The 26875-nt window shown below is 37.7% G+C and overlaps 1 protein-coding gene across 4 annotated transcripts in view; it reads right to left on the reverse strand.

The window, feature by feature from the left end:
- Positions 1-13295: 13295 nt before the first annotated feature.
- KLHL14 (kelch like family member 14) overlaps positions 13296-26875 on the reverse strand; it is a 102339-nt gene continuing 88759 nt past the window's right edge. For all 4 annotated transcript variants that reach the window (XM_003127890.7, XM_084964432.1, XM_084964430.1 and 1 more), the window contains 4 exons: positions 21711-21901; positions 21471-21629; positions 18352-18509; positions 13296-15449 (listed from right to left, as the gene is read on the reverse strand). In XM_003127890.7, the coding sequence (XP_003127938.3) occupies positions 15309-15449; positions 18352-18509; positions 21471-21629; positions 21711-21901 (649 nt within the window). In that variant the 3' untranslated portion in view covers positions 13296-15308. The remainder of the gene's footprint in view (positions 15450-18351; positions 18510-21470; positions 21630-21710; positions 21902-26875) is intronic.

Genomic DNA, 26875 nt, shown 5'->3' on the forward strand with positions numbered 1-26875 from the left:
TATAAAGGTTCTATGGAGCTACAGACTGCAATGCATCAAAAACCAACTTTGGGAGTAAATGCTGTTAGTCCCACTCATCCATTTTCTCTGCTAGTCTCTGAGCTCTCCACGGCAGGACCCTGAATCTTATTCACCTTTGTACTCCAAAGCTCAGCACAGTCTTACTGATAGAGAATGAAATCAAATTTTGATAAAAGAAAATGACAATAGTTAATATTTACTGGATGCCTAAAATACTCTAGGCAATGTTCTAGGAACTTCATATGCAGCCAACCCAATGTCTTGGTTTGCTTGGGGTTGAGGGGTTTCTAAGATCTGACATTTTCAGTGGTAAAACTCTACAGATTCTAGGCAGTTTGGAATGATTTTCCTCATTCTGTCACATGTATTAACTTCAAGCAAGCTGTAATTTATAGCCACTATAGAAGAAAACATCGTGGATGTATTAAAATATTGTCTTCAGATCATAAGAACATTAAAGAAATTTCCTTAGCAAACCTTAGTCTCGCTGAGCCTCCAGGTCTTCAGTAAATTCCTTATAGGCAGCAAGGTCTTTAAAACTGTTTTTTTTTTTTTTAAGTTACAAAACCTGTCTTTCCTCAAAATGTACAATAAGACGGGATTAGAGAATACTCAATTCATTTCTTTATTTGGGAAAATGGTTACTATTTGTAAAGGTTTCTCAGGCTGGTACATATATTATCTCATTTAACTCTGACGACAAATTTTGGGGGTAAAAATTACTGTTCTCTTTAAAGATGAGGAAATGGAGGCTCAAAGGAGTAAAATCTCTTCAAACCGCAGACAAGCGGCAAGACAATGAAGAGTGCAATCGTGGTGTCTTTGCCTTTTCTAAGGCTGTCCAAGCTGTTTTTCAAGTAATAACTATATATATATATATATATATTTTTTTTTTTTTTTTTTTTTTTTTGGTCTTTTTACCTTTTCTAGGGCTGCACTCACGCATGGCATGTGGAGGTTCCCAGGCTAGGGGTCTAATCGGAGCTGTAGCCACCGGCCTACGCCACAGCCACAGCAATGCAGGATCCAAGCTGTGTCTGCGACCTACACCCCAGCTCAAGGCAAGGCCGGATCCTTAACCCACTGAGCAAGGCCAGGGACTGAACTAGTTACTAGTCGGATTCGTTAACCACTTCGCCACGACGGGAACTCCAATAGCAAGATTTGATATGATGAGGGAATGTCTAAATTGTATATGCCAGTGGTTCTCCAACCAGAATTCCACCTCCAGGCTTCACCAGGATAAAAGAAACATTATTCTCTGGTCCCTAATTCAATGGGGGCACATATTAGGTTCTCCCAAGGATGCTCTGGCCTTTTGCTCGGGAAGCAGGATAGGGTGGGCTCAGTGTTCTATAGCAAGTGGAGAGATTGGGGTAGGAAGTAGAAATCTCAGCTTCCACTCAATTAGATGGCTCCAATTTCCATGCATGATAGGGGAGAAGCATAATTTCCCACCACTCTCTATTCCTACAAATTCCCTTTGAAGAGCTCCCTCTAATTAATTTACAGTCTTTGCTTTTGGAAGTGTTTGAAGGATGTAAGTCACTGGACCCTTTTGCCTCCTCTCAGGAAGTGCTCTGGGAGTAGGATCTTCACGTGTAGAAGATGTAGTGTGGCAGCCATGCAGATGAGTCTCTCAGATCTCACAGTGTAGGGAGCTCACTTGACTGACAGCCCCAGCTGCTGTGCTCTGAATCTGTGCCTGTGTGTTCCAGAGCCACAATCCACATGGACTCTTCCCAGCAAAGATCGAATGTATCAGGGGAACTGAGACAGGCCTGTTCCTATTAGGTGGGAAGCTTTTCTGAAGAGTAACGTTGGCTCCAGAACTTCCAGCTACCCTTCTTTGAGATCTTAGAGGTTAGCTGGAGGCTGAGATTCATTCGACCTGACTCTCCTTTCTTCCCTCCCTCTTTCACTGTGGTCAGACTTGAATTGCATTCTTGAGGTTCTTCTTGTCTCCACTGGCATTTTCCTCAATGCATCTCTTTCACATCTACACCTATCTTGGTGTTTGCTTCTCAGAGGACCTAAACAAACACCTACTGGTACTTAATACCCACTGTCTTCAGTTTTGAGGACTTAGCCAAAATTCTAATTTGAGACCACAGGAAAAATCATATTTAATATCCTGCCACCTATGTCGTGAGTTCAAGTTTTAGAAAATTTGATTTAACACTAGATATCTGAAACCAAAATTTTTTTTTTTAGAGGGAGAAGAAAATAGACTTGCATCAACAGAACATTTGAAGGAAAATCATTTAGTCTAGAAAATCCTCCGGGTTTATAGCCCAGTTTACTTATATAAATGCAAACTCAACCACAAAGAAAACAGAAGAATAATAAAAGAAGCTTGATTTGGGACCTTGAAGCCAGTTATGTGGCTTCTGAATTTATCTCTTTCTCTTACTAAAGATGGTCTTGAACACAACACTTTGTCTCTCTGCTTTCTGCTTTCTTCATCTGAAAAATGTAATTTTTTTTCATTATACCCAAGAGAACAATACTATCACTCCCATTTTGCAGATAATGAAACTAAAGGCTGAGAGAGAAGAATTTAACTTGTTCAATTAACCTAGCTAGGAAACAATAAAATCAAGATGTGGATGGAAAAGTCAGTGGCTACAGTCTCTGCTCTTTTCATCCACTTAAAACTGCATTCAGTCATTTTTAAGGGGTTTTCAATTATTAATTTTCTGGATTTAAGCATTCGAAGTGAAAAGATAACACTGCCTGAAAGCACATTTTAACTGTCATGGGCTTTCTGTCAATAAAGGTAACCACCTTATTGGACAATTGTAGTTTATTTTTCATTGGCTGCTTTACTGAGCCTCATCAGATGTATTTGCTTTGCAGAGCTGCGGTGGATTAATCCTGAATAAGTAATTTGGAAATGTTTTTATTCATTTCTATGGAAACCATCTATCTGGATGTTCATATATCAAGATCATAGAGATTTGTCCCAGTCCAATTGCAATCTTAGTTACAGCAGTGTCGGCTTACATATTAAGGGCATAGTTTTGCTCTGATGGCCCTTCAGAAATCTGTAATTGGTATGGAACAGTGACACTAACAGCATGTGTCTTATGAGGTCCTGTGAGTTAGGCTTCCGCAGATTAGTGGAATCTTTCTTGATGGCACAAGCCTTTTGGAATTTATTAACTCTCTCCGCCTCTTCCATTAGCTACTCACTTCTCACACAACCCATTTGATCTGCCTTTGCTGGCATTTTAAAGATTCAAACCTGAATCTGAGACTTAATTGACATCCATGGTAATACATACCAGACATATTCCTTGTTTTTTTTTAAATCTCCAAACAGGACATTTTTGGATAACAGTACTTTTATATATTTTCTTTCTACAGAACAAGCTTCTATCTTTTTATTCTCAGAATATATTATCCTTCCTCCAGTGGTACTTTACTCCTTACCCACCAGTGGTTTTAAAGCTTTTGGAGCCTTCGTGTCTCTTTTCTTCTAAAGATTGCTGAGAGTTGTATGTTTGTGTAGGGGTAGAGATTGGGGGCTGTGCAGTGCAGACCTCCTGGAGACTATGAACCATGTTTAAAGAAACAATACTGTGAGGAAAGACCTAACGATATAAGAATTATTTTAGAAATTTAAGCTACAGCCATTAATCCTAGGAAAGTATATAAAAAATAGGCAAGAAGATCTATTTCTATTATCTGTCTATCTATCTATCTATCTATCTATCTATCTATCTATCTATCTATCTATCATCTATCATTTATCTATCATCTGTCATGTCTGTTTACCTATTTATCATCTCTCTCTTCTCCTTTTCCTTCCTTTTTTCTTTTGTGTCAAATAATTTCTTAAATTTCCTAAAACATTGATTAGCTACAACTGATTTATAATATGTAAAAGAGCATCTACTCTGCCAAAATACTATCAATTCAGAAATGCTAGGCTTTTCATATAGAAAGAAGTCATGCCCATTTGGATGAACTTCGTTTATTCTGCTTTTTAAAAAATACTATACCTCCTGGTAGCATAGCTACATCAGCTTTCTTTTGGTATACCCTTATATTTAAAATTTGTCTCTTGTTAGGATCATATGATGAGTCATTTTTAAACCAATCTGACAATCTTATTCTTTTCCTTGGAGTATTTTGTCCATTTATCTTTAATGAAATTACTGACATATTTGGTTTTATATCTCTCATCTTACTATTTAATTTTATGTACTCTTTTCTCTCATTTCTTGCTTTTTATAGAATTAATAATTTTCATTATTCCATTTTCCATCTATTTATTTTTTAATTTCACCTTTTTTATTATTAGTATTATTATTATTATGGTTAACCTAATTTCACAACACACCTTGACTTATTAAAATTATTTCTTTTATCTCTTCCCTAATACTGCTGGAATCTTAGAACATTGAACTTTATTTACTACTCCCTCCTGTCTTTTCAATTTTTCTTGCTATACATTTTAATTACCTATACATTTTAAATTTCATAATGATTCACAGTTTTTTTTTTGGTATGGTCAGTATTCATTTATAGTTACCCACATATGTATCCTTTTCTGTATTCTTCATTCTTTCTTGTTCTTTTACATGTTTCCATCTGTGAGCATTTTCTTTTTCCAGAAAAAAAATCTCTCTTTAGGATTTCTTTTCATACAGACAATAAAATTCCTCAGTTTTTATTTGTCTGAAGTTAAATTTTGTTATTTTCAATTTTGAGAGAATATTTTTTACCAGGAATAAAACTTGAATTGTTTTTTATTTTCTTTCAGCACTTTAAAAATTATATTATAATTTTTTTGGCTTCCATCATTTCTTTTGAAAACTAAATTGAAAATCTCATTGTTTCTCCTTTGAAAACAATGTAACTCTCTTCTCTAGCTGTTTTTTAAGATTCTTTGGTTTTCAGGAATTCTACTGTAATGTACTGTGTGGTTTTCTTTGTAATTGTCCTGCTTGGGGTTTGTTGGGCTTCTTGCAAACGTGGGTTGATATTCTTTTACAGTTGGAAAATTCTTGACTAGTATTTTTTAACATATGGGTTTTTTTTGGTCATCTCTCTCCTTTCTTTCTGGAACTGTAATGATATGTATGTTAGACATTTTCAGTTTGTACCAGAAGTCTACTTCAATTTATACTTTTTTCCTATTCTTTTTTTTTTTTTTGGTCTTTTTAGGGCTGCACCTGCAGCATATGGAGGTTACTAGCTAGGGGTCTAATTGGAGCTACAGCTGCTGGCCTAAACCACAGCCACAGCAACATCAGATCTGAGCCGCATCTGTAAACTACACCACAGCTCACAGCAACACAGGATCCTTAACCCACTGGGTGAGGCCAGGGATCAAACCTGCAACCTCATGGTTCCTAGTCAGATTCGTCTCCACTGTGCCCTGATGGGAACTCCATTTTTTCCTATTCTTTTTTTATTTGTGCTTCATTTTGAGTATTTTCTATTAATCTGTCTTCCAGTTTACCAATTCTGTGTTCTGTTGTGTCTAATTTTCTGTCAACTCCATTCATTGAGTTCTTAATTTATTAATTTTTTTTAGTTTTGAATAACCATTTGATTCTTAAAGATAGATTCTAGTATTTTGGTGAAATTATCCATCTTTTCATTTATTTTGTTCACCTTTCCAAAATTCTCTTTAGCATATTGATCATAGTTACTTCTTTGCTAACTCACAAATTTGGATCAGCAGAGATCTATGTCTATTCTCTGTTTCAGTCTGTTGGTTATAAAGCATATGGTTCTATATTTTCCCCAAGTCTAGTAATTTTTGACTAAGTGCACTATTTTGTATGACTGAATGTACTGTAGTGGCTAGATATAATTTTATCTTCTTTCAGAGAAAGTTTCCCCTCTTTTTCTGTTATGCAGATAGAAGGAGGAGGTGACTACCTCAATTTTGTCATGGGCTGAGCTTGGCTGGGGTCCCTTTTCCTGGGGCAGGCACTCCCAGGCTTTTGGCTGAGAATCTACTCTTTGTCTCCTTAGCTCTGAAGTCCAAAGAAAATTCAGCTCTTCCCTTTAGCCATTTTCAACTTAACTCTTTATCCTCCCAACTCATTTAAAGTTTGCATATGTCATAAGGGGGTGAGCAGTCATGTATCTGAAGAAATTCTCTTCACCTGGCAAGCCTTGAATTCCTAAGCACTTTGAGATTGTGAGAGATTTTCCTTGCTTTCTATAAATTTTGGCCTGGTCCCTCATCCTTCTGTACAGCACCAGAGCTCCAAAAATTTCCCTCCAGGGAAAACTGGTGTATGTTTAGGGCTCCTCAAGTTTTCATTGTGTCACTCCAGTTCTGTGTGACAGCTAAAGTTGGCTGGTTTCTCTTCCCACAGGATTTCTCCTTTGCCTGAGCCAAGGTTGATCAGTGTGTGGCCAGCACTTGAAAATGTCCCCAGGAAAAAAAAAAAAAATACCAGCCATCATCAGCTCACTTCAGAACAATGATTCCTTCTCTGGAACTTTAGTTCATCTACTCCTAGTTGCTTTTGTAACTCTCTAATGCCTTGAAAACTAGTAAAAAAAATAACTTATTCATCTTTTGCTAGTTGTCACAGTGAAATATTGGTGTAGTGTGGATTATGTCATTCTATCTAAACATGAAAAATCCTTGCCCTCACACTTTTTCATGTTCTTCATTAATTATACCACGATTCAACACGTGAATCTAGAGATGATTATAAAAATCATATATATATATATTTATTTATATAACAGGGTCACTTCACCATACTGCAGAAATTAACAGAACATTGTATATCACCTATAATAGAAAAAATAAAAATCCTAAGAAAAATCCTTTTTATCTAGTAGTTTTCCATATGAAACTGGCTTAGTTGTTGTTTACTCTGTTTTCAAGGATTATCTTACAAACATTAATTGGAAAAATATCCATTTATTTTAAATTTATTCTTCAGGACTGACTTTATATACTTCCTCTGCTCTGTTTTGACTCCCTGATTCCTCTAGTTGGACATTAAAATCTTCCTTTCTGCAGCTTCCACATCACCCTTATTTGTATGTCTTGACTGCACATAGATACCTTGCATTATAATTATGTACGTATATTTATATTCTTCACAGGGAACATCTTACAGCTTTGTGCACAGTGGAAGGCATAAATGAACAACAGACTGATAGCAGAAAACATAATAATACTCAGGGGAGACCAAGAGAGTTCTTGCATATTCATCCTCGACACTTAGGAAGAGATCACCCAGGGAGCAATATTTGTGGATGTTTTCTGAACTGGGGGCCAGAATCACACCAGTCCTATCTCATGTGTGTACTAGGGCAAATATTTTCATAATAGTAGTGTTTTTATTTAAAGAAACAAGGGTTGCTGCCTAATAATTATGGCTTTCACAGTCATTAAACAGGGGAAACGTGGTTAATATGACAAAGGCCACTTGCACACTTTTTTTTTTTTTTTTGGCTTTTATGGAGGTTCCCAGGCTAGGGGTCCAATCGGAACTGTAGCCACTGGCCTATGCCATAGCCACAGCAACACAGGAGCCGAGCCATGTCTGTGACCCACACCACAGCTCAGGGCAACGCTGGATCCTTAACCCACTGAGTGAAGCCAGGGATCAATCCTGCCATCTCATGGTTACTAGTCAGATTCATTTTCGCTGCACCTCAAAGGGAATTCCTCACGCATATTTATTGACAAAGGCTGTTTGCAGAGTTTGTCATATTGGCAGCAGTCAAAAGTGTCTTTAAGAAAATCCTTGTACGACTTATATTTTCAACATTATGAGCATAAAATATCTGAGTCCGAAGTGACTCTGCTACTCCAGGGATTCTAATACTTTAAAAATCAACTGCTACTCATTTATTGAGCCCTGCGTGGACAAGGCATTGTGGGGGGAAACAGAACACTTGAGACATTGCACATTTTACTCCAAGGGGATTAGTTAAATCAAGCCATAAATTTATCATAAAACGTCATGAATACAATAAAGTATGTGCTAGGTGCCATGCGAACAGTGTAGATAGTCAACATTCTAAGGATTTAGAGAAGATGATGACCACACTACAGATGGTCTAGACAGAGACGTGGATTCTATTTTCTCATTAGACATGAAGCCTCAAGGGCTTTTGGCTTTAAAGTTCCCTCTTTTCTTTTCTTATTTTTCTCTTTCCTAAGAGTTGGTTTAACATGGCCAATCATGTTAGAAGAGAAGTGAATACATTTAATATGGCATCCAATCCCAGCTGGTTTTAATAGTCTGAATTGCTTTTAAGACAAACTTGTAAGAACAAGGAAAGGACTGTCTGCCAAACTATATGCATGCCATCTGGCCTGAAGTGAGATCTTGGTGGTGGTCTGAGTCCATTCACAAGAAGAGGACAATTTACCACAACCTTCTGGAAGAGCTTGGAGGTTGGGTGGGGGAGTCACAGCATTTCTCATTAGAAATGTTAAATGAGGAAAAGCACCAGAGATGACTGAATAGACAATATCTCCGGAGAGCCAGCGCCTTCATGTATTTCAAAGAGGTTGTTATGGTAAAACCGTATTACTTGTTGGGTAGAACGTGAACTGTGGAGTGAAATTCATGGTTGGGGGGCACCAGAAAGAACACCTAAGAATGCTGTTTGAGGATTGTATGCGACACCAGCCCATAAATCAGAATTTGCCAATGTTTGCATATTTGTTCAGCATATGAGGAAATTGTTAAAAATTACTATGAAGACCACCTCATCACATGGAAGCTATGTTTGTGAAATGCTAAAAATGTAAGAGGTCAAGATATAAATTCAGTTGTACAGAATGCAAAAAAGTGCAAATGAAAAAGACTGGGAAGAGTCTGGCGCACCAAAGACAAATTATTATTGCATGGAGGAATACGGGGAATTTTGTTTTATCCCCCTATATTTCCCTAAATGTCCGTAGCTTGATTATATTATATTAATATATTATAGATTATATTTAAAAGCATAGTACTTTTATTCAAGAACTATTTCATGACTTTATGGTTTTTTTCAAAGACCTATTGCTATCCTCAAGGAACCTTGAATCGAGTAAGGGGGTAAGATGTAAAATCTTACAAATAGTATGGAATATATAACGAAAGAGAGCCATAGGAAATCAGATGAAAAACATCGCCTAGGACTGTTGTGATCATGAAGGCTTAGTGAAGGCAGCAAAGTTTGAACTCGACCTTGAAGCACAGGATTTTAATAGATTGTGTTGAGCCTGAAATGGCATTCTCTGTGGAGAAAATGCACAAGCAAAAGGGCAAAAATGGAAAAGCATAGCTGTTTTTGTGGAAAAGCAAGGATACACATTGCTCAGTGAAGAGAGCAGCAAATAAAAATGTGTCTTAAATGCGAGGCTAAGGCCAGATTTTAAGGTATTGTTGCCAGGCTAGAAGTTGGACTTAGTCCTCACATCCTAATATCAGATATGCGTATTTCACTTCAGCGTTTACAAGGTGCAAAGTGTTTTCACATCCTTTACATATGAGTTTCACAATAATGTTTTGAAGAGGAGATTATCACCCTATATACAGAAGACAAAGGTGAAGCTGGAGAAACTAACTCATGTCCCCAGGTCACAGAGCAAGTTCTTTCTCCACCTCACTCTTCCTTAGTTCATTCATGAGAATGATATAGCATTTGCCATAATGCACCATCATTAATCGTTCACTTTCCTCTTCGACAATCCTACTCATATGTGGAAAAAGCAGTCAATTCACCAGGAATTCCTACATGATTTCAAATGATGGATTTAAGAAATTTGTGAGGGGGGTTCCCATAGTGGCTCAGGAGGTTAGGAATCTGACTAGTATCCATAAGGGTGTAGGTTCGATCCCTGGCCTCACTCAGTGGGTTGTATATCCAGTGTTGCTGCAAGCTGCAGCATAGGCTTGGAGATGTGGCTTGGATCTGACATATGATAAGGCTTGCAGCTGCAGCTCCAATTCACCTCCTACCCCGGGAACTCTTGTTTGCTGCAGGGAAAGCCCTAAAAAGAAAAAAAGAAAGAAAGAAATTTGTTTTGTGAACAGGAGAGAGTGCTGGTCAGAGGATAGCTTTAGATAAAGCTGCAGTTTGAATCTCAGCTCTGCTACCTATAAGCTGTTTGACGTTACCAAATAGTTTATCCTTTCTGAGCATTAAGTGTCCTTACCTTTAATACAGGAATAATATTTACCTTATAGAGCTATTTAGAGGAGTAAATAAGAAACCATGTATAAAATGCCCAGGAGGGGGCCCAATAACAAACCTTAAGTTAGTAGAAGTGTTACATTGTTTGTTAGAATATTGCTGGTATAATGCCTTTGAACTAAATCCTATCCTTTATTCCTTTTTTCCTAATTGAGTTCAATCAGTTCCTAAATGTCCCAGATTTGAATGAATTGATTGGAAGCCAGGAGCCTGCCATCTCTCTAAATGTAGGATGACTTTGTCCTGCAACCAAAGGTTCACCCCCTCAACCCCCGCCTCTCCCCATATGTCATTTTGTTGTACATAGGGGCTTTGGAAGGTCAGAGAGGAAGAGTCGATAAGTAAAAAAGTGGAAGGGAGATCACAATCAAGGGTCAGTTTACCTGGATATAATTCTTCTGGGCCTAAGTAGACAGTCTTAAGTGTCAACTCACAGCAACTATCTTGTTTTTAACATCACTCCTACTGATGTGAAGAATTGGCATTTACCAAGTCCTTAGTATATGCTAGGCAACAGCCTAGAATAGGATAGAATAAGCCACTCATGTTTCAATTTGTAGAAGACTTTTTCCTTATTCTTACACCATTACGTTGCATTTTTGAATCACATTCTTTTTTTTTTTTTTCCTTTTTAGGGTGGCATCTATGGTATATAGAAATTTCCAGGCTAGGGGGCAAATTGGAGCTGCAGCTGCAAGCCTATGCCACAGCCACAGCAATGCTGGATCTGAGCTGCATCTGAGCTGCAGGTGTGGCCTATGCTGTAACTTGTGGCAACACCAGATCCTTAACCTACTGAGCAAGGCTAGGGATCAAACCTGCATCCTCATGGACACTATGTTGGGTTCTTAACCCCCCGAGCCACAAGGGGGTAAAGCACTTTCTTATTATGCATGTCTATACCTGAATCTTTTATTATTGCACCAAACCTGTAGAGCCAACCAATGTAGAATAACTCCATTAAGAAATCCTACCCATTATGTGGCTCATATTTAATGCATGATGCACAGCAGCACTATACAGCTACTACAGCTGTACAAATAAAACAGAATAAGTATTGGGATATTTTCTTCTTCTTCCTTTTTGTTTTTTTGGCTGCATCCATGGCATGCAGAAGTTCCTGGGTCAGGTATTGAACCTGCGCCACAGCAGGGATTCTGTATGCCACGGATGCGCAGTGACAATACCGGATGCTTAACCCACTGAGCCACACAGGAACTCCAGGATATTTTCTCATATTGACCTTTCTGTTGCTTCTCATTGCCATTTTATTTTCCACTCAAATTTCAACATCCTCTAAGATCAGGTGCTTCTAGGAAATCAGGCTTGATTAGTCATGATTTTCCTGCCACCTCATCTACAGGAACTCGGTTTATTAAGATACCCACTCACTAGTGTGTATTAATTGGCTTTGGTATGCTTTACCAATGCTACTTTCAGCTGGTTTGCTGCTCATTTAAAAATATTTTGACCTAGAGAAGCAAATTTTATCCAGAGTCTGGCATTTATAGCAATGCCTTTGGGATATGTTCAATAAATATTTGATACTTACAATGTTGATAATGATGAGAGTTTGTTAAGAGCTGTAAGTGTCAAGCAGCTGGGAAAATAGGAATTTGGCCCCCGTAGGGGAGAACAAATGCAGGTACTAATTTTGAGACCAGACACAGCTTAATTAACTAAAAAAATCTAGTCCCTATGTCCACTCTTCCAGTTTCAGCAGTCTACTTATGGACTTAAAGTAGGTAGTCCCTTGGGATTAGGAAAAAGACAGGTATATTTGCTTAACTGATCATGATAACCAGTCAGCACTAGAGCTTTGGGGGCTTCAGAGAAGCAGGAAGAAGCCTGCAACAACTAGCCACTGGCTCAGGAGATGAGGCTACCAGAGAGAAGGGTCTTTTCTGCTCTGCTACACTAGCATGGGGGGATGACGAGCCAGTGGAAGAGAGAAACTCCACTACTCTTGTTTCTGTGGAATACCAGGGAGGGTCCAAAGACCCTTTAATCATGAGTTTGATCATTAGTAATGGTAGATTTGGTTGGGAAGCATTACAGTGAATTCTTTATAGCTTACAGGCTCTTTGCCTGGAAGCTTGTCCAAGCCTCCAGCTACGTGCCTCAGTTTCCTCTATTGTCTTCCACAGCCGCTTCCTTTCCTTGCCCCATGCAACTGCTTTTTCAGATTTCTAAAAAGAAAATAAAATTGAACACTATGTATTTAGATAGTTGACCTAATTAAATCTGTGATTCATCCTTTAGAAAGTGAGCAAGTATTGATTAGTACATGCGGTGCTTCTAACAATTTCTGTAAATAGTTATTAGATCTTGGCTTCTTGTAACACTTTTTTTTTTTTTTTTTTGGTCTTTTTGCCTTTTCCAGAGCCGCTCCCCGTGGCATATGGAGGTTCCCAGGCTAGGGGTCTAATCGGAGCTGTAGCCCTGGCCTATGCCAGAGTCAGAGCAACTTGGAATCTGAGCCGCGTCTGCGACCTACACCACAGCTCATGGCAATGCCAGATCCTTAACCCACTGAGCAAGGCCAGGGATCGAACCTGCAACCTCATGGTTCCTAGTCAGGTTCGTTAACCACTGCGCCACAATGGGAAGTCCCAGCTTCTTGTAACACTCTTACAGTGGAAAAGAAACAGATTCAAGTCATGATTTTCAACCCATAACACTTTTCCTGAAACATTCCAAAATTTTTAGCATTGTTCATACTACACATACATACATATTGCTAGGAAGCTAAACTTGTAAAGTGTATCTGCAGAATAAAAATATTTATGCATCGGGGAGTTCCTGCTATGGCACAGTGGGTTAAGAATCCGACAGCAGTTGCTCTGGTCACTGAGGAGGCATGGGTTTGATCCCCAGCCTGGCACAGTGGGTTAAAGGATCTGGTGTTGCCTCAGCTGTGGTGTAGTCACTGCTTCAGTTCGGCTTCAATCCCTGGCCTGGGAACTTCCATATGCTCCAGGTGTGACCATTAAAAAAAAAAAAATTATGCATTTACATATTACAAACCTTCAAACAATTTAATGTGGAGATTGATACATATCCTTTATAAGTCGGACTATGAGAGACAATTGAATTGGTACATAAAGTTTTTATTTAAAGTTTCCCCCTTCCAAGCAAGCTTCATTTACACATTCTAATATTGTACAAAATTTACATTCTGTCACTTATTTATTCACCTTTCACTTTCTAATAGTTTGTGTCTTTCTGAAATACAGAAAGCTTTATGTATAGTTCTCATAAATGCTTTTTATTTATTTTGGCTAGAAATAAAAAATAGATGAAGAACAAGTCCAAGGAAAGCAAATATCTTTGTATAAACTGTGACCTTCAGAAGAAACTGGGATGGTTGATGACAATAGGTCCTGAAGGAGACCTTGTATTCTTCATGACGTCAGCTGGGATTTTCTCACAAAGTACTGTAACTTTTCATTCTTTCTATATATTCATATGCGATCAAGGAAAAAGAAATGAAAGTTGATTGCACTGGATATATATTCATATATATATATTTTTACAACAGATCCTTTGGATCTGAACATACAAATAAATACAAAAACAACAAAGATTGCACTTTACTGTAGAAACAGCATTGGATTCCAGTACATCCATCCATCTTGACATGCTCCGCAGTGAAGGTTGATCACCAAGGCATTTTTAATCTGTGGCTTCCCCAGGTGGTTGGCTTTCAAAGACACATTGGTTAAGGGATTTTACACTGTCAGTGGGTGATTAACAAAATATTTTAGGCTTTGATTTATTCCTAACTATTGTTGGGCCAGCTCCGAAGAGCTTGAAAATCAAATTTATGTTCCTGCTAGTTTTTTTCTCTTTTGATTGGCCACACTGAGACTGTCTTATGCCCTCCTGGCCTCCTGCTCCTAAATTCCTCAACTAGCAACTAGCAATTGCTCACTTAACTGAGCTCAGGCATCTCTGGTGATAACAAACAAATGTGATGAACTGGGGGAAGAACGAGGTCCCTCGTGTGCTTTTCTGGAGCCAAATCTAGAGCCTTTCTAGAGCTGGAGGTAAAGAGGAGGGGGAGGTATTTTGTTAGGAGCTGCAATTTGCTCCGGCAGCTCTTAACGTTTTATGTTTTAGGGACAAAGCAACAAGGGCGATTGGTTCTTAAGAGAAATTTTTCTTCCTTTTTGTCCCTGAATTTCAGAAAGCAATCTCTCAGTTTTCATTGCAAGTTCGGTTTGGGTCAGATGTGTTGTTAGCAGAATCTCTTGAATATCATATGACTGCCTTTGTCAGTTCTACCTTTTGAAGCAAATAACAGCTGTGTTCACTACTTATATGCTGCCCCCAATGAGAAAGTGTGGGCCTCTATAAACTGAATAGTGACATAGTGCATTTCGTTTTAATCTTTCAGAGAAAGTGGAGGACATAGAAATTATGACTCTGGTGGGCCTAGAACCTGCAGGGCAGAAAGCAATTGCTGCAAGAGCCAGTGTCTTTCTTTTCTCCATTTCCACAAGGTTTTGTAAGGGGCAGAAGGAATATGAAATAAAGTTAAACAGAAACAAAAACATTCCTCTTGAATCCTACGTGATTTTCTATAACTGCGTTGCCTATGGAGTCTGTGAAGTAGCCACAGGTTAGGAGTTTAGAATCAAGGGACCATTGCTGTAATGCAGTGTGAGTACATTGGTGGGTCAAATTCTGAATCATTCATGAACACAGTATCCCCAAAACTTCAACATAGATCACATGCAGGTAGACTATAATGCACAATACTGATCTCAGGTCTCTCTGGGGGCACGCCTCTGTATTTTATCTTTCTCCTTTTGCAAGGTGAGATCCACATGAGGAGTTTTTGTAAAGCTGGGACAAGTTAGAACCAGTCTGAAATGGAAGAGTCTGTCACCCCAGGAAGTTTGGTGTGATCCGAGTTATAGACTCAATATCTGTTCAAGAACAGGTCTTCCTCTTCTGAAGCTTCTTGTAAATCATCAGAAACCAAGAGTGGGTTTGGGCAGTTGTAACATTAGAATGCATTGTTCCTATTATAATAGCCATGTCACCTGTCATTGCTTCCTAGAATGTGATACTGTTCATTCCAGGGTCTCCTTGTGTTATTTGTTATAAGGGACACAGGCGGGCAGGATCACCGTTGCACAGGCTGGACCTGCCAGTGGTTCTGCTACATCTCCTTCCAGTTCTGTCCAGGTGCCTTTTTCTGGACAATAGCATATTGTAGATGACTTGTAGGCCCCCTGGAATGGCAGAGCACAGAGCATTTAGGGAAGGGTGTTCAGAGCAGTGCAATGGCAACCTTATTTGTCACTGTTATGTTGGGAAGACAGTATTGTTTCTCTACTCTTGCTAAAAAAATTCCAGGAGTTCCCGTCATGGCTCAGTGGTTAGGGAACCTGATTAGCATCCATGAGGACACGGGTTTGATCCCTGGCCTCACTCAGTGGATTAAGGATCCGGCATTGCTGTGAGCTGTGGTGTAGGTCGCAGACAAGGTTCAGATCCCCTGCTGCTGTGGCTGCTGCATAGGCCGGCGGCAACAGCTCCGATTGGACCCCTAGCCTGGGAACCATATGCCTTGGGTGTGGCCCTAAAAAGACCAAAAATAAAAAATAAAAATAAATCCAAAAAAACCCAGTAGATTTTAAATTTTTATTCTAAGCAAGATTTCAAAATCTGGGTTTCTGTATGCATATGTGACTAATACTAAAAGTCAAATACCAGAGTTCCCGTCGTGGCTCAGTGGTTAACGAATCCGACTAGGACCCATGAGGTTTCAGGTTTGATCCCTGGCGTTGCTCAGTTGGTTGAGGATCTGGCGTTGCCATGAGCTGTGGTGTAGGTCGCAGATGCGGCTCAGATCCTGAGTTGCTGTGGCTCTGGCGTAGGCCGGTGGCTACAGCTGTGATTAGACCCCTAGCCTGGGAACCTCCATATGCCGGGGGTGCGGCCCTAGAAAAGACAAAAAAAAAAAAAAAAAGTCAAATACCTATAACACCCTAGATGATTAACAAATCCTTTATGGTACTTACCCCAAATTGGAAATTACTTCTCTGGTTTAAACTTTAAAAAAGAAACATTTGTCTTAAATATTCAAATAATTGAAGTAAATTGGATTTTAGATGGCTACTTCACTTTTCCATTTTTATCTTACTACTCTAGAGAGTCAGAGATGGGGTTCAAAACCAGATTACAATAAACTGGAAATGAAGACTTGCCAACTTCTTCACACGTTGATTTATTTATTTTCAAGAGGCCACATGAGAAATAAAAAATATCTTTAATCTTGTTTCCTTTGTCAACCCCTGGGGGTAGTAGTGCTTGTACAACATTTCCCTTCCTAAACCAAAGCAGCTTTGTTTTTATCATAGGCAAGAAACAAATAAAAATTGCAACAGACATAACCATTTTCTGAACGTGTACTCCTGATGTCTCCTTCCAAACATACATACTCTGGCAGCCAGCGATTTGTACCAGCATATGAATGAATGAATATCACATGTATGAATATCCCATGATATATATCAATACATATGCACTTCCATGTAACTAATAACTTTTCAAAGCTTCTTAAAACTTTGTATAACAATCTTGTTGGATGCCAAAGAAATAAAACTAATTAATACTATTAGAATCTCAAATTAATCTTATAAAACCAACACATATAAATAGGAAAATATGGGAACAGTCATCATTTAAAAAGTGACTGTGGGGGTTCCCACTGTGGCTCAGTGGTAATGAACCAGACTAATAGCCTTGAGGACACAGGTTCAATCCTTGACCTCGCTCAGTGGGTTAAGGATGCTGCGTTGCTGTGAGCTGTGGTGTAGGGCACAGATGTGGCTCGGATCCTGAGTGGCTGTGGCTGTGGCTGGCAGCTGCAGCTCTGATTCGACCCCTAGCCTGGGAACTTCCATATGCTGTGGGTGCAGCCCTAAAAAGCAAAAAAAAAAAAAAAAAAAAAAAGTGATTGTATACCCCCCTAGACCCTGTGTGTCTTCTGATGTGACATAATCTAAATCATGCAGCCGCCTCCTTACATGTTCCTGCCAAAATAAATACATACATGGATACGAGGAACAAATAAATGCATATCCAAAATTTTTTTAAAAGAAAAAAAGCTGAACTTAATTGAATCCTTATCTCTAACTGCCAGTCTATAAGGAATAAGGAGACAAAGGACTGTTTTTAAATGACAACACAAGGACATCATTGGCTAATTCCAGAAGGCTGGATATTCTATAGGATAAGTGACCTTGCTTTTTTCAACGTCAATGGCATGGAACAGGAAGAGTGGCAGGTGTAACCCTCTAGATTATAAGAGATGTATGAGATCTAATAACCAAATACAAATAAGTCTTATTGGATCCTGATTTGAACATATCAAAAACATACATTTTTTTTTGGCAAGTCAATGGGATAAACTTGAATATGGATTGGATATAAAGGAATTATTGTTAATTTCATCGGGTGTGATAATGATAGTGTGTTTTTGTAAACAAATGATTTCCTTAGAGGAATACTGAAGCATTTAGGGTGAAAAAATATGTCTAGAGTTTGTTTCAAATTGCTTCAGTCAATTTTTTTTTAAGGGAGGATAAATGAAATAACTATGGCAGAGCACTGATGGATGCTGAAGTTGGATGGTCCCTTAACAAGGGCCCATTGAAGTTCGGTTTTTGTGTATGTTTGAAATTTTCATGAAAAGGTGGGGGGAAGTGGAAAACAATGGTAAATTACATAGGCCTAAATAGAAGTTGTGGATAACTGAACAATTAATTTCCATTTTCTTTTATGCCTTACTGGTCAGAAACTTTTCAGACTCTCCCGGTCAAACAATTTTCAATTTTCATAGAACCTTTGTAAAACAACTTCAGTCTGACTTTTAGTTGGAAAGTTAGAATTGCGAAAGCCTGGGATGGGAAAGAAGCAGAGACCTACTGCATTTTTGTGGTACAAGTGACTAGAGAGCAAGCCAGCTCCACAGAAACCACATTGATTCCATTTTACTACTTAATGTACTTTACTGCTTGCATAGAAACATGATCCTCTTAAAAGGCATGAAGGTGGGTGGTAAGAAATTTGGAGGGAATCAAAAAGTAAGCACAAATAGAAGAAGAGGAGGTGAATGTGGTCACATACCATACTCCAGCTGTAGCCTCCCACAAGGTAAATGCTGTCATCAAGCACTGCACAGCCAGGACCACTTCGGCCCTCCAAAATGGGAGTTTGGAGAATATTCCACTGGTCACCTTTTGGGTCATAGCATTCCACGAGCATTACATCGAGGTGGGAGAAACCTAAGTGACAGAGCAAAGTGAAATCGCCAATGAACAAATTCTCAAGGTCCCAATTTAAAGTGAGGGCTTCTTTTGAAAAAAGGATCTGGAACCAAGAAGTAGATAAATGTGTCTTTGATGATACAAATATATAAATTTATGGTGAAATTGGGAGACATGTCAGACCTAACAAACAAACAACCGTCCACCCAAAACCCCAATCCTGGATGTTTTGGATTAATTTAAAGCAAGAATGCCTGGCAAAAAAAAAAAAAAAAAAAAAAAAGAGTTCCCACTGTAGTGCAGTGGGTTAAGAATCTGACTGCTGCAACCCAGTTTGATCACTGGCCTGGCACAGTGGGTTAAAAGATCTGGCATTGCCACAGCTGTGGCATAGGTCCCAGCTGAGGCTCAGATTTAATCCCTGGCCCAGGAACTTCCATATGCCATGGGTGTAGCCATTAAAAAAAAAAAAAAAGGTAAAGGTTGATTTACCTTGGAGTGTCAGTAAAGTTTTATTTAAACCTTACTAAAAAAGGTTTAAAATAGTTAAAGCAAGCATTTTATAGATTGCTTACAATAAGCTGGTTGTTTTATCTAAATGCTTTATATAAAGGAACTCATTCAATCTCCTCAACCATCCTTTAGATAGTTATATCATTATATTCATTTTATAGATGGGAAACAGGAACAGAGGGAGTTAATGACTTAAGTCACAGCCAGTAGATGAGATAAGACTTCAATCCAGGTGAACAGGCTTCAAAAGTCACACTTTTATAGACTAACCTTTATTGCTTTTCTTAAGTGAATACTTAATTCTCTCAAAATATTTTACTTTTTTTTATAGTCTGACTATATTTATAAAAGCTGTGATGATGTGAATGGTTTCCAATATCTACTAAAAATAAAGGTTTAGAGTAGAGGACTAATTTACACTGAAGGAGTTTTTCCCACTTCTGATAAAATTTCTGAGTGGCTGGAGCAGTAACTCCAGAGCAGAGAACAACTCAGGTTCCTGGACTCCACTGAAGTCTTGTCTTCCATTTAGGAAGTCAAAGGAGCTTCAGAGTCACCAAGCAGACCAAATCTTCAAAGTTTTTTTTTTTTTTTCTAGTTAAATGCATGCTATGAGTGTTTGCTAGCTGACAATCACAACGCATGCACTAAACTAATCAACATACTGGGCTTTTCAAAGTAATTGAGAAGATAGATCAAAAATTAGAAAAACTTCATTACCCATCAGGTGGACAGATTATTTCAGGCCACTAACTTCTGACATAAAATAAACCTCATAGATTTGGGAGCAATAGAGCAATGTACTAACTGTAACTCTATGGTGTAATCTTTTCCTTTTACCATTAAGATTTGGATGATAATTTTTGAAGTATTTATACTTGGAATGGGGATTTGGACAAGTTCCATCAGTGGCATCTATAAGGACATGTGTGTCTTCTCTGTACTGAGTACCTATATTATATATGTTGACTATTATAACCCTCACAATTACCAAGGAAAGCATAATTACCCCCTTTTTACAGACATGAGGTAAATGTCTGGCATAAGACCACACAACTCTAAGAGCATAACTGGGATTCAAACCAAGGCTTAGATGCAAAATCCATACCCTTTCTTCCTTGTGCAGTGCCTCGCTGAGCTAACCTAATTTTGATGTGCTATTTCTCACTCAGGTGGTCATTACTCAAGTCTGTTCTGACCAAGTATAACCTTAACGACGAAAAGTTCCTGAATTTTTTAGGCACTTTCGTGCAAAAGAAATGAGTAGAAGTCATAGTTTAATGTAGAAAGCTATAAGTGAATAGAAAATACGTTGATGTAAAGGAATGAATGGTATAGGGACTGAGATGAAAGGGCACCAATGAAAGGAAAAAAGAATGAAAAGGGAAGAGTTTGAAGAAGTAAAGATAATTCCTTTCCACTGAAGAGAACTCAAAGGTGAGAAACAGACATAGATCAGGATATTGACAATTCTGATTGAATATGAATTTTGAACACTTAAAAATTACACTTGTCCAGTATTTTTACATTTAAGGATAAATGTATTAGGAAAAATAGAAAAACATCTATATCTAACCCGCTGCTTAAGATGGTTATATGATTGGAAAAGAAATGCACAGAATCACCTATGTGCCATGTTCAAATACCTTTTTCTCAATTCATTCAGTTTCAAGGATCATGGAAGGTCAGAGCTGGAGGAGATTTTAAAGACCAACTTGACCAGCTTCTTCATTTTCAGATGAGAAATCTGAAGCTCAGAGCAGTTCAGTAATGTTCTCAATATCATAAGTCTCTCTGCTTTCCTGTCGAGTTCAGTGTCATATACATGGACTGAAAGTTACACACATGCACACAAACTAGAAAAAGTTGTAGCCGTTTATATATATCAGGAAAAGGAGCCAAAACATGGCTCTAAAAATATTATGCTTTATATGTTACTTATTAAAAAAGCAAATGGAAAGAATTTGAGAATCATAGATGGTTTGATATTCAACTCTTCAAATAAAACATTCTAAATTTAGACATGAAATCTACTGTTTCCTTTAAGAAAAATGACATATTCATGTCTTTATGCAGCTATGACTAAAGTTCTTTATGATTATTACAAAAACAATTTTCTGGAAAAAAATCCATTACTATAACTTTGGTGATAGGGAATAATTTATTTAACTGAACTCATTGTTACAACAAATTGTTTGTGCTTTTCTGTTATTAATGCTCCTGTTTTTTATTTTCTGTTGACATCATTATTCATTTCTTTAATGTGTGTGGTAACTTCAGAGTAATCCTATCTGCAGGAGAGCCAAAATAAGTGCTTGCCTAAGGGTACTGCTAATTTACACAGAGTGGATTTTATTTGGTCAACATGTTTTTTACTTGGTTAACTATGATTATCTAACGAGAAACCCCCTTAGCAAGAGGCATGAGATGCAAATGTTATTGTGATTTAAAAAAAAAAAAAAAGACCTTTCAAATGATTTCCTCCAATTGCATACAAGCGATCATTCATTACAGCCAAAGTGTGGATGGCACGTTTTGTGTTCATATCTTGTTTTCGAGCCCAGACATCCATGACGGGGTCATAGCAATAGAGCCATGGGACATATTCTCCATTGTGTACACCCCCTGTGAGTTAAACATAGACATACAAGTCAAGAAAGTGCTTGGGAACTGAATTTTGTAACAGAAAGCAGAGGAATGACTTGCCTGAAATGTATATTTTCCCATTGTGCACTGCTCCCGCATGAGCTGCCAGAGGCTGGGGCAAAGAGGACACGTAACGCCATTCATTTGTTTCTAGGTTATAGCACTCCACGCTGGACAAGTAGCCAGTTTCATTCCGTCCACCAATAACGTATAAGTGTTTGTCCAACCGACATGCGTAGAAACTGGCTCTTCTACAATGAAAAAAAAAAAAAAAGCAACTCATCCTAAATCACAAAAGGAGCCCAGTCAGGGAAAAGGGGGACATCCCACTTCAGCAAGGGGTGCAGACCTTTGGAAATTACACATATAGTTACCTTCTAAATCTGTAACCTTGTATAGCAATCATGCGCAGGGCCCGTTCTGGTTAACGTTACTGATAATAAAGTCATACTAGAGGAGAAATTCACCAGCTCTTTGTTTCAGCTCTTTTTATCTTGCTTTTTATACACTGTGAAAGTGTTCACTAATGTTTGGGATATTTGGTACCTTGTAAGGATATCACAGCTCAATAAGACAAAGTGAAAAACGAGGTAGATAATGTAACAATAATAAATTATCTTGACATTCACTTTCTTTATGGTCCTTCAAGGGTCATTGTTCCCAATTTATAAGAGAACTACATCATCAAAATTTTTCTTCAATTATCATTTTTTTTTTCTTTTTTCCCCCTAGTATTACTGCAAATAGAGAAACTTTTTGAACTGAATATGGTGTTGAAATTTTGGTCTTATACAACTAATTTTAGGAATTTCATCTATAAAGCTTTTGGTGTTGAATCTTACAAATATCTCAAGTCTCTTTTCAAGAGAGGCTATATGAAATTATAACACCATTCCATCAAAGGCAAAACACATGCAAGCTGTGTTGAAAGGACTGGAAACAGGGAGGCCAATTCCGAGGTAGAATATAATCCAGAAGTGAGATATTAAGGACCTGAATTAGAGTTTTAGTAGAAAACCGTTGATGCAAGATATTTTAAAGGAAGATGTCAGACTTGGTAACTAATGAGATAGGAAATCTTAGAGAGAAAATAGGTTGGAAGAGGACTCAAAAATTTGGAGTTAGGATGACAAGGTTGAAATCTTCAGCATGTCCTTGTCCCTTTGCTTCTTCTTCTTTTTTTTTTTTTTCTCACTGATGCTACTGGAATAATATGCTTCATAAGGATAATATGTGGTCCAATACTGAAAAAGTACAATTGCGACGTGCCAAGCGACTCAGAGAACATCATTTATGTTTGATAAATTAATGGTCTTTATAAAAATTCATGCCAAGACTCTTGGGCCATGTCAATAGCAAAATAAGGAGTCCTAGAGGTTTTTAACCAGGTAAACCTATACTGTTTGAAGAGTTTCCAAGCAGTGTTTACAAGGTGTCAAAACCTCTGGTAAGCAGTATCTAGCATCTTGATGAAGAGTTTGGTCTCTGGAATCAGATTGCCTGGCTATGTAACTTCTTGGGTGTGTGGCCTTTGACATACTACTAAACCCCTCTCAGCCTCAGACTGCACATCTGTACATGGGGTAGATAATGGGACTTCCTCCAGGGGTTATTTGTGATCACATGTGTAAATTGCTTGTCATAGTGGCCAACATTTTGTTCACGCTCAGGAACCATCAGCTAATATTATCTGGATAAAAATTGCTTAATAATCAGCCATCAAGATGTTTGTATATAAGCTTTTCCTAATAGTATTTTAAGTGATGACTAAAATTTGATGTTTGTTTATATAATTTATTAATATATAGTTATGGTATATGTTATAGATGATGAAGGGTTGTTTTATTTTATTTTTTCCAGCTTTGCTGAGGAATAACTGACAAAACTATAATATACTTAAAGGGTACAATGGATGATTTGATATGTGCATGCATTGTGAAATGATTCCCACAATCAAGTTAATTAGCACATCCATCAGCTCACAGAGTAACCTTTTTCTTTCTTTCTTTCTTTTTTTTTTTTGGTGAGAGCACTCAAGATCTACTCTCTTAGGAAATTTCAGGTAAACAATACGGCACAGTTACCATGTTGTACATTAGAGCCTCAGAAGTTACTCATCTTATAACTGGAAGTTTGTACCCTTTGATAAATCTCTCCCCATCCTCCTTCCCCTGGCCCCCATCCCCTGGTAACCACCATTCTAATCTGTTTTATTCAGTTTGACTTTTAAAACAAGATTCCAGTAATGGAACATGATGGAGGATAATGTGAGAAAAAGAACACACACGCACTCACACAAACACACACACACATATCTACATCACTTTGCTGTACAGCAGAAATTGACAGAATGTTGTAAATCAACTAAATAAAAAAATTTAAACAAGATTCCACAGTGATATCATACAGTATTTGTCTTTTTCAATCTGGCTTATTTCACTTAGTATAATCACTTTGGGTTTCATCCATATTTGCCATGTAAATGGCAGGATCTCCTTCTTTTCTATGGCAGAGTAATATTCCATTGTATATGTACACACACCACATTTTATCTGTATCTATCAACAGATGCTTAGGTTGTTTCCAAATCTTGGCTTATATGAATAATGCTGCAATGGATATGGGAGTGCAGATATCTCTTCAAGATATTGATTTTGGTTCCTCTGGGTACACTATATATGCAAAAGTGAAATTGCTGGATCATAAGGATTGTTGGATAGTCCTGGAATTGTTAGCATCATTGTTAATTTTAGAGGAATATTTTGGCTATGTTTTTTTCCCTACATTTTCTTGATGCTTTAAAAAAAATGTACTATGGAAAATTCAGGAAGATGATGAAAAGATCAATAATGGAAAAAGGGAGAAGGATAAAAGTAAGAAGAATAAAGAGCAGGTGAGACAGATTTCATTAAATATGGGTTTCTATTAATCTGGGCCATGTCTTCTGAGAGGTCCATGAAGTTCTGAAATTGTAGAAGGAAGTTTAATAAAATGTTACATATATATATATGTGTGTGTGTATACACACATGTTATGAATATATATATTTTGGAGGAGTATATTTGAAGAAAGATTTTGGGGGGAAGCTTTAAATCAGATAATCAAAGGAATTGCTAACCTAAAAAAACTGGGATTTCCTGGTAAAGAGAAGTAAAAACTCATCTAAATATGAAGTTAGGTTTAAAAACAATTGCAAAATTAAGTGCATACAGCTGGACCACTGGTTCCTTTCATTTCTCTAACCAGATTTCAATTGCTTTCTTATTGAATATGATTGGTCAATGTTACTTTTACTAGTGCTTTTGCCTTCTCGAGTTAAACTGTTCCATTGAAAAGACTGACATACGTCTACAAAAACCTAAAGTAACACAGATATTTCTTTGCACTATTGACACAAGGATAGGTCAGGATCCCTCTTCCATATGATTCTATGACAGGTCTTGGAGTTCTGAAATAATTAATTTACTAATTTTACTAATGGGCCATCTTTAGTAGGTCAATCCCATAATTTGGACCATGTGGGTTGTAATGTACTATATTCTGATCTTTTATGGACTATGTACTACATACTGTTTTCTGGTCTTGAAGAGAAAAATGTTAGTTATGGTAAGTATGAAAACCCTCTAATTAAATTTAGATAGTGGAGAATAAGAGAAAGATCTTCTTTTGGCAGTATGAACATCTTTTATCTTGTCTAAAGTTCAGTTTTCTCACTCTTTCTGATCTGGTTCCTTTCTTCCCCTCTGACACCAAGTGAGCCTGCCAGAATGCTCTCTTCGGAGCCCAGGCGTTCCTAATTTGATGCTCTGTGTGTACTCCTAGCTTTATCCACACAGTGTCACTGTTAAGTTCTGAATGGGAAAAAAATCATTAAGTTTTACTTCCTGACTAAAAGTACATTTTAATGTAGAAATTCTACCAGTGAAGGTCCTGAATCTCTGACTTTTCCTTTACATGCCCAAAGTGAGAATTCACGAAATGCATTATAGAAACACCAGATAGATACTTAATCGTCTGTCAGCAACTGTGGACATTTGCTCAAGGCTAAAATTTTACCATACCAGTCTCTCCTGCGAATGCTTCCCGCCCCTCTCCACGTGAAGAGTGCACCTGATTAGGCTTTTATTTTGGGGGAAAAGTAAGCTCAAGATTATTGAAGATTTTTTAATGGAACTTCACTATTTGTATTTCAAATTGTTCTTCTCTCCCTCCACCACTCCTCCACCCCTTGTTCCAATTCCAGAGAGGCGATTCAGTGTATTGAGAAAAACTTTAAAAGACTACCAAGGATTTCTTAAATATATTTTGGACCTGCATCTTTTACTGATTTTTACAAGTCCTTTCTAACCCTTGGGGTGATCAGTTTCTATCCTAAAGCATGACATTGAATTATTATAACTTTATCTTGGTTTCAACTTTTGACTTTCACCAACAGGTTAAAAACAATAGATTTTGTTTCAAACAGAATATTGTCTCCCATTGCTTTTTATAAAGCTGCTGGAAACAAAGTATTTAAATCTGGGAACATCTCTGATGTATTTTCTTCTAGCTTTTCACTTACTCTGTGAAAGGTAAGCTTTGTAATTAGTGTTTTCCAAATGACTTCTTTTCCTTTCTCTTTTTTTATTTAGTGAAAAATAAATATTTTGTTGCAGCATTTTTTGGAAGGGTCAGGGGATGGGACATATTGGAACAGAGGCATGGGAAATGATCTATTTTATAGGCAGAGAACAAAATATGTTTTGTTTTGTTTTGTTTCCTAAACTAGCTGGGAGTAATACTGCCACAGAATAATACCTAAAATGTCTACTTTTATTGAAAAGAAATCAAAGGCATCAATGCATTTTCATTGATCCAAGTGTTTGTTTTGCCCGCTTCTTACTGAAGAATCAAATCCTAGATCTGAGACTTTGCATTTATATTTTTACTTTTGTGTAAGCACTTCTCTCAGTAAGCTCATAGGTAGCAGGCATAAAGTTCATGAGCTGACCTATGGCTGAGTAAGCCTGTGCCCATTTCCCTGTACTTTATTATATTCCTTTGGAAGCTCTGATTAGGTAATATATCCAGGAATTTGCCCAGCCATTTCTGTAAGAGAGGGTGACCCCAGAGGTGGCTTTCAATGTGTTTCTATTATTCTCAATCAGTTTGGTAACTTAGCATAACAACTTCTCAGCAGCTGGGCAGCAGCTAATCAAAGGAGGGAGATGGGGAACTTCCGATGA

This window comes from Sus scrofa, chromosome 6, assembly GCF_054392235.1.
Source record: "Sus scrofa isolate SSC_HxYL_T2T_F1_AM1 chromosome 6, Sscrofa_HxYL_maternal_Yorkshire_Landrace_v2.0, whole genome shotgun sequence".
NCBI classification, from domain to species: Eukaryota; Metazoa; Chordata; class Mammalia; order Artiodactyla; family Suidae; genus Sus; species Sus scrofa.